Source organism: Poecilia mexicana, unplaced genomic scaffold (assembly GCF_051168715.1).
Source record: "Poecilia mexicana isolate PSO_F unplaced genomic scaffold, ASM5116871v1 scaffold_16, whole genome shotgun sequence".
NCBI classification, from domain to species: Eukaryota; Metazoa; Chordata; class Actinopteri; order Cyprinodontiformes; family Poeciliidae; genus Poecilia; species Poecilia mexicana.
Window position 1 is genome coordinate 3,444,579 of NW_028263385.1, and position 8,071 is coordinate 3,452,649.

At 46.8% G+C, this 8,071-nt stretch overlaps 1 protein-coding gene across 1 annotated transcript; it reads right to left on the reverse strand.

Annotated features, from left to right (window-relative positions):
* Positions 1-335: 335 nt before the first annotated feature.
* ttc24 (tetratricopeptide repeat domain 24) lies at positions 336-5,677 on the reverse strand. The gene is made up of 13 exons (XM_088013828.1): positions 4,112-5,677; positions 3,704-3,997; positions 3,343-3,544; positions 3,068-3,274; positions 2,808-2,936; positions 2,567-2,712; positions 2,386-2,460; positions 2,045-2,115; positions 1,905-1,972; positions 1,768-1,837; positions 1,661-1,686; positions 1,533-1,572; positions 336-1,451 (listed from the first exon to the last, which is right to left on the reverse strand). The coding sequence occupies exons 1-13, from the start codon at positions 4,286-4,288 to the stop codon at positions 1,352-1,354; spliced, it is 1,605 nt and encodes a 534-aa protein (XP_087869954.1). The 5' UTR covers positions 4,289-5,677; the 3' UTR covers positions 336-1,351.
* Between the last annotated feature and the right edge of the window lie 2,394 nt (positions 5,678-8,071).

The window sequence follows — 8,071 nt, forward strand, 5'->3', positions numbered from 1 at the left end:
TGTCTCAGTGTGTGTGTGTGTCTCAGTGTGTGTGTCTCAGTGTGTGTGTCTCAGTGTGTGTGTGTCTCAGTCTGTGTGTGTCTCAGTGTGTGTGTGTGTGTCTCAGTGTGTGTGTGTCTCAGTGTGTGTGTGTCTCAGTGTGTGTGTGTGGTCTCAGTGTGTGTGTGTCTCAGTGTGTGTGTGTGTGTCTCAGTGTGTGTGTGTCTCAGTGTGTGTGTCTCAGTGTGTGTGTGTGTCTCAGTGTGTGTGTGTGTCTCAGTGTGTGTGTCTCAGTGTGTGTGTGTGTCTCAGTGTGTGTGTGTGTCTCAGTGTGTGTGTCTCAGTGTGTGTGTGTGTGTGTCTCAGTGTGTGTGTGTGTCTCAGTGTGTGTGTCTCAGTGTGTGTGTGTGTCTCAGTGTGTGTGTCTCAGTGTGTGTGTGTCTCAGTGTGTGTGTCTCAGTGTGTGTGTGTCTCAGTGTGTGTGTGTGTCTCAGTGTGTGTGTCTCAGTGTGTGTGTCTCAGTGTGTGTGTCTTAGTGAAAACATTCAGGTGAGACGCAGCAGGAAGAATTTATTGATGAAGCTCAGTCCATCCTCTTCCTCATCGTCTTCCTCCTGCAGCATCAGGTGTGAATGAATCAGAACCATCCGGGTTCAGGGTTGGGTTGGGTTTTGTTGGGTTGGGTAACCTAATCAGATTGTATTTAAAATGTTTAGTCCAGATTTACCAAAGTTAAATGTTTTCAGATTAAATCAATCTGTTATAAATCATTAACTGAAACAGGAAGTTTCTAAATGATACCTTATAATCAGGTTCAATGATCTGCTGATTAGAAGGTAATTTTATTTATACACACATTTTCAGCAACAAGGCAATTCAAAGTGCTTAAGGACAGCTAGGTGGCGCTGTCTCTACTGGTGTATTCCAGCTGCTGCAGCCTTTAATGGGGAAAACATTCTGCCAACTACACAGCGCCCCCTGGTGGCCGACCTTCTTCTAGTTTTTATAAAATCCTCCGGGAATTACAAAATACAATATTTTTATCTGACTCCCAGATTCAAACCTGGTAACCACGTTACCTGGTTGTCAGGTAACCTGGTTACCAGGTAACCTGTGCCTCTTTTCCGCCAGCTCTACTTCAGCAACCCGACCCGGCTCGGCCCGACCTTACTCCAAAGCAGGGACGGTCTTGAAAAGGCCGGTGGAAAAGGGGGATAGGTTACCTGGTTACCTGGTTACCTGGTTACCTGGGTGTTGGGAGGTAAATCTGCAGCAGGAAGCCATGATGGATGCAGAGCTGCATGAAGGTCATGTGATGAAACATCTCAATCCTGATTGTCTGACATCATCAGTCCACTGTCCAATCAGAAGGCTACATCAGAGAACAAAGGCGGGACCTCCAACTGGCCTCAGGTGAACCTGACTTCCTGAGATCACCACCCGACTCCACCTGCTCCGGTGAAGAAGCTTCACTGAAACACAAAGAGTTCATTTCAATAATTCAAAAGCTTTATTGTCCTTTAAAAAAACAACAATCAGCAGGTGTCAGTTACCTGTCCGTGTGAGGGTTCGCTCTGTCCAACCACAGCTCACCTGGAAACACAAACAGGAAGCTCACACCTTCAGCTCCAGTCGACCTGCTGCTCAGGTGTAGCAGGTGTGTAAAGTCCAGGTAACTCACCCTGCTGAAGCTCCTCTGGTTCTGAGCTGAAACACAGACTTTGTGGTCACACCTGGTTTTCTACACCTGGATTTCTCAGATGAACCAATGAAACGCTGTTATCTTACAGGTGTCGTCCAGGTGTAACTCCGCCCTCTGGATCAGCAGCTGCCTGTCTACCTGAGCTCTTCTCAGCTTCTGCTCCAGAGCATAATCGGGTGTAACTATAGCAACAAAAAAAGAAAATAATAAAGGTAAAACTTACGTGGAGACTCTGCCCTTTGCTCATCTAAATGCTGATTGGCTGCCAGACATTGTGCCACGTCAAGCTTCCTGAGTTCAGAAATGAGACAGAATGAGACGCGGCGCTGAGCTCTGGGTTCCCTCTGACCCACAGACACTCACCTGACATCCTGGTGACCAGGTGAGCTGTGGGGCTGGGGCAGATGTGGGCGGGGTCTGTTGGGGCGTCGCCTCTGAGGAGAGGAGAAGGAAAACATCTGTTGATTTCTAACATCAGACACCTGAAGCTGGATGGGTGGTGCTGCAGGCGAGGTGCTGCAGGTGAGGTGCTGCAGGCGAGGTGCTGCAGGCGAGGTGCTGCAGGTGAGGTGCTGCAGGCGAGGTGCTGCAGGTGAGGTGCTGCAGGCGAGGTGCTGCAGGCGAGGTGCTGCAGGTGAGGTGCTGCAGGCGAGGTGCTGCAGGCGAGGTGCTGCAGGCGAGGTGCTGCAGGTGAGGTGCTCCACCTGTGTCACAGTCAGGCTGAGCTGCAGAGCTGCAGTCAGACGCTCCACCAGCCGGTCTTGAACACCTTCATCCTCCTGAGAACAACACCACCAATTGGTCATGATGATCTGTGGGCCGATCTCTGATTGGCTCAACTTCTCTCATTCAGCGCATAGCTCAGATCTCAGGGTGACCTTTCACCTCCAGGTGAGACAGGTGCGCTACCTTACAGTGAGAGAGCGCGCTCAGAGCCTGTTTGTAGAGCTCAATGGCTTTCTGCAGCTTCTTCTGCCTCAGGTAACACTCAGCCAGACGCTCACACACCTGGACCTCAGCCAGGCGGTCGCCTGCACAGGTGGAGACACACAGGTAGCACACCTGGTCCTTATTAACAGACACAGGTTACACATCTATCCTTTGTTAGCACACCTTCTCTTGGTACCTGTGTCTCTGAATCCCTGTAGAGCCAGGATGAAGCTCTCTGCTGCCTCCTGGTCATCCCCCAGGTGACTGGAGGCGATGGCCAGGTTACTGAAACATCGAGCCTGATCACCACGGCAACCTTGAGAGCCTGCAGGTACACACACCTGAACGTCACACTGAGAACAGGTAAAGGTCTATTGAGAGGTCAACTCTCAGCAGGTTAAGCTTCAAGTGTTTCACAGGAACACCTGAGTTGAACGTTTCCATGGCAACGCTCACCGTAGAGCCGCGCGGCCAGCCGGTGCAACTCCAACGCTGAGCTGAAATCGCCCGCGCCATTCAGTGCCGCTCCCAGGTTGTGCAGCACTTTGGCCAGCAGGGGGGGGCGGTGAGCTGCAGGCTCCACAGCTCGTTGGAGGCAGCTCACCGCCTCCTGGAAGCACCTGATGCGGCAGTAGGCCACACCCACCGACAGGTACAGCTCACCTGGACAATATCAGGGAAGTTACTGAGCGGCTGCTGCAGGAAGTCTCTGGGTCAGGAAAGGTGATTACCCAGCATGCTCGGGTCGCTGACACTGCTGCTCAAACTCAGACACTCTGTCAGCACGCTGCTGATGTCATCATGGTTGGACAGATCTGATTGAACCATGTGACTTCCTGCCTCTTTAAGGGCAGCGGCTGCAGAATCTAACATGGAGGCCATTTTATAACTCTCTGCTGCGCGGAGGAAACTCTGCACCGCCTGAGGCCAGTCCTGCAGCAGACATGACACAAAACACCTGGAAAACACCTGGAAAACCACAGAAATCTAATTTACAGGAAAACTGACACTCAGTTGAATATTTCTCATCAGCTTCTGGGTTCTGGTTCTGACCCAATCCTGATCTGGTTCTGGTTCTGACCCAGTTCTGACCTGGGTTCTGCTGCAGCAGCGGCCCAGCTCCATGCAGGCGTCGCCCTCACTCCCTCCGTCTCCCTGCGACCGGTAAAGCTGAGCGGCCCGCAGGAAGTGGGCGGCGGCCTCCTGGTACTTCCCCAGTGCATTGTGGGCCAGCGCCGTGTTGAACTGCAGGTCTGGAAGCCGTTCCGCTTTGGGACCGGGCCGGTTCCGGCGCAGGAGGTCCAGTCCTCTCCGAGGTTGGCCCGCCTCCACATAGGCGGCGCCCAGGTTGAAGGAGCAGGCGCGCACAACCCGTGAGTCCTGCAGCTGGACGCACAGGGGCAGGATGGGAAATGGAGTCTCACACCACCAAAGGACTACAAACCCCTACACACCACCAGCAAATGGGCCAGCAGTGGAATCTCACCTGTCTTGACTCACCTGTGCAGCAGCCTGCAGCGCCTGCTTGAAGCAGCGCAGCGCGTCCTGCGGCCGGCCGGCCTGCAGCGCTCCGTGACCGGCCCATGTCCGGTCCTCCACCTCTCCTGTCGTCTTCTGCTGCCTCCTGTTGCTCCTCTTCACCTGCTCCTCACCTGGAGGAGACTCCTCAGAAGCCATGTTGATCAGGTGGGCTCACAGATGTTTCATTCCTGGAATCTTATTCAGAACCAGAACCCAACCTGATGAGTCACAGCTCCAGGTGACACTCCACAGATGTTCACCAGGTGTGAAGCTGAAAACATCTCTGAAACACAAGGAGCGCCGGGTGTCACCTGTCCAGCGAAGCTATTCTCTCCAGCTGAGCTGAGCTTACCCAGTGAATGTTTGAGCCATATTTGGACACGCAGCATTTCTAACTGCAGCTGCCATGTTGTGCCTGGAAAACACGGACTGCCCCTTTAATGCCGCCAGCTGACTTTAATCTCCTTTAATTTGCTTGTTTTCAAGTAAAGCACTTTATGCAGCTAACTGCGGCTACAAGAGCAGCATCAGAAGACGGTTCTTTTAAGGAGCCTGAGGTGAGAATGAAGACAGGATTCAGTAGTTTTAGTTTTGGTGTATTAGTGATTTGAATAAAAAAACAATTACAAATGCATAATGAGAGACAAATTGACTCAAAATAAATCAATCCCAACATCATAAAGTTCTTGTCCTTTTTCCTAGCTCGCCATCCTTAGATCCAGAAGAGGATCTGATCCATCAGGGGAAAAAATCCCAACCGAAAAGGCCAGAAAACCCAGTAAGTCTTTTATCAAAAAAACAATTATGTGGAACCATACAAATGAAATAAATATTAAATTCAAATGCAATTATTAAATTCCTAATAAAGCCATAAACATTTAAATCAGGTTAAATTAACCATAATTTAAATAAAGTAAAACAAAAAGAATATCAATCATATTTCAAACTAATCAATTTAAAGTTAAAAAGTTGAAATCAAAGTTAAAGTGTACTTTCAAAATATCAATCAAGAACAACAAAATAAATTGTCAAATACTCAAGCAGAGTGAGAATAAGAAAAAAAATTAAATAAATACATATACTGCGCAATATCAGCTTAAATGTAGCTACATCCCATTTTGATCAATTTCATTTGAAACTCAGTATCAATACAAAAAGTGCCAGAAGAAAATCAGCAATCAGGTTACCTTCCGGAACAGAGTGGGGTTACTAAACCACAATCCGCTGCGGCAATGCCTGAGGCCCAGCTAACCAACGCCAACGGTTCTAATAAAACAGCGCTCCAATGAGCCATCAAGCAAAAGTTTCATGCTAAAGCAATAGTGCTATCAGATGACAAACTCACCAAAGGATCAAATCAGCGGGTACTAGTGATGGGTCCGGCAACACCGATGCATCAGCGCATGCATCAAGCCCACAGACCAAACCCGGGTCGGTGCGCGTGTTGGTTTCAGCAAGTCACGTGACCGATACAGGAACTGTTTGGAAATGGCATTAAAGCACCAAACTGTGTTTATGAGGAAGCGAATCTGTCAAAAGCATTTGCCAAACGAATTCTTGATCTTTTACGGCATCAACTATGGCGCAGCCTCAAAGGAAAGGTTTCCTCACTGTGGGACCGTTTTGATCTCATATCGGAAAATAAATTTGTTTTCATTTTGTTGTTTCATCCGGTTCCTGTCAGTTTCTACTTGATCTGAACCCAAATTCATCTGAAACTGACTCTTAGTTTGCTTTCATATCATGTTCTGCAGGTTAAGTGTCGCATTTGTTTAACTGTCTTATTTAAATAAATCCACCTCCTCAATGCTGAGGCATCATGAGAATGAAGTCCCAGATAAACTCAGATATGCAGCCTGTTGCTCCTCTCGACTTAAATCGAAGCTTAACGCAGTTCTTGGTTTTCAACAGCCATTTATTGTGGACACGTCTTTCTAAGTCCCCCAAAAATGCCGTCAGAACTACAGACAAAGGTAGCACAAACCTAAATCAGTTCACAATAAATGGCGTATTAACATAAATAAAAGATACAAATAAACAAAACTGTCCCTCATTAGCAGCATTGACTCCAGAGGAATAAATCTTAATTTCTTACAGCTTCTTCAGCTTGAATGCCCATGTGGCTCCAAGTGCGCCAGCCAATGCTTCCCTGGGCAACACGTGGTCCGCGGAACAAGACAAAGGTTGACTTGCCCATGTCTGTTCCCAGTAGAAAGTAACCCTCAATAGCCTTTCTTGCAGGACCACCAACATACTTTCGTAGGTAGTAGATCTTTTCACCCACTGGGATGTTCTTTCTTTCAATCAGCATTTGAAATGAAATTTTCCAATCCTTGTACTTGATTGGATCACCATTGAAAACAGCAGGTTCTGGAACTGGTAATCAGTTAATGGACTCTGCTAAAACCTTTGCCAGTACTGCTACTCCATCTTCCTGCGTAGCATTGCTAGTAGGTTGTGCACTTGAGGTGTTGTCTTGTGGTGGTGTAAATGGGTGCGCGCTTGGATTGAGTCTTGAAGGTTTCAACTTAGGCTGAGGCTGGCTTACTGGAATTGACGTGGTCCTTGATTTTTCCACATCATGCAGAAGATCCGATATTTCTTCATCTGAGTCGAGTTCATGCTTTGGCAACATTCATCTGTTTTACAGCTTCTAAACATTCAAGGTCTCTTTTTCTTCGTTCTAACATTCTTTGGGTTTCAGCATTCTCTGCTTCTTGTTTTGCAAGCCTTTCTTTGTTTTCCAATTCAAGCTCTTCCAGTTTCTCTCTTTCACACTCCATTTCTTCCATCATCTTTAGAGTGGCTTCCATGGCTGCAAGTTCTGCTGCTGCTTCTTGCCTTTTGACAGACAACGTACTCGAATGGCTTGAACGTACACTACCCGATTGTGTGGAAACTTGAGAGGTTGTTGAAGTGAACACAGAGCCAGCTTCACTCCAACCAGCCGATCTCCTTTCTATATCTTTCTCATCTTCCTTTGCACCAGTGTTTCTTTGAACTTGGTTTATAAGTTTTTGTGAAACTGCATCACGTGTCCACTCTGCGACGAGTGTCTCTGTCAGGTGTTTCATAACTTCGCAGCTCTTCGTAGGCTTGCTTCACTTCTCCTGAAGCATGTTGGATTTGAACGATGTAATTGTGCAAACTTGGTTCATCAGGTGCTTCAAGTGATCTTTTAGCTTGTTTAGCAGCAGTTTTCCATTTGTCATAACTGATCTTGAAACGAGCTTGAAGCCTGCTCACCCTTTCTTCATGTAGTGTTTGGCCTTTCTCTGTGAGTTTTCTCTGCCTTACACTTTTCCTCAAGCCTTCTTCTGGAACAGCTTGACTTGTTCTTGCCTCCAAGGGGATTGTATCTGAGGCCTTCTCTTCATGACTCCCCTCTTGCTGCAGCTCCATAGCTCCAGCATCAGTCTTTCTGCGTGACCATGTCACTGTTCAATTTGTGTATGTACAAAGGGTTTTCTTAACTGTAACTTAAAAAAGTTCCTATATTAAAAATGTAGCTTCAAGCACTAACCTTTCAATTTGTTTATAAACTTAAATTATTATTTTTTCCTTAAATGAAATTAAATGTAGTGTATCTTTAACACTCTTTAAAAACCACCTTTTATGTGTTTTAAACTTAAATTATTTCTATCTTCAAAGACGAACTTAAATGTGGTATAACAAACACCTTAATCAGAACAATAAATCTTCTTTCGCTTGTTACAAAACAGAAAAAAACTTTCATGTGAAACTAAATTATAACTTGCCTTTAAGGTACCTAAGTTTACCCTTAAATTGTCAAAACACTTGTAATTCACTTAAATAGCTTGGTAACAATTACCGTGCATCAAACAAATACATTTCTTAAACTTGAGCTTGGCTTATATCACAGCAGGTTACCCCCTAAAGCACTTATAGAGTCCCTTTCAAAGTTAGCGAGGTTAATTC

Excerpts from the sequence above, each read along its gene's own strand:
- ttc24 (XM_088013828.1), bottom strand. The coding sequence starts at position 4,288 with ATGGCTTCTGAGGAGTCTCCTCCAGGTGAGGAGCAGGTGAAGAGGAGC. Across the intron at positions 2,937-3,067 it reads GCTGGCCGCGCGGCTCTACG|GCTCTCAAGGTTGCCGTGGT; the intron begins GTGAGCGTTGCC and ends GTGTACCTGCAG. Across the intron at positions 1,838-1,904 it reads GCAAAGGGCAGAGTCTCCAC|AAGCTGAGAAGAGCTCAGGT; the intron begins GTAAGTTTTACC and ends GCTCTGGAGCAG.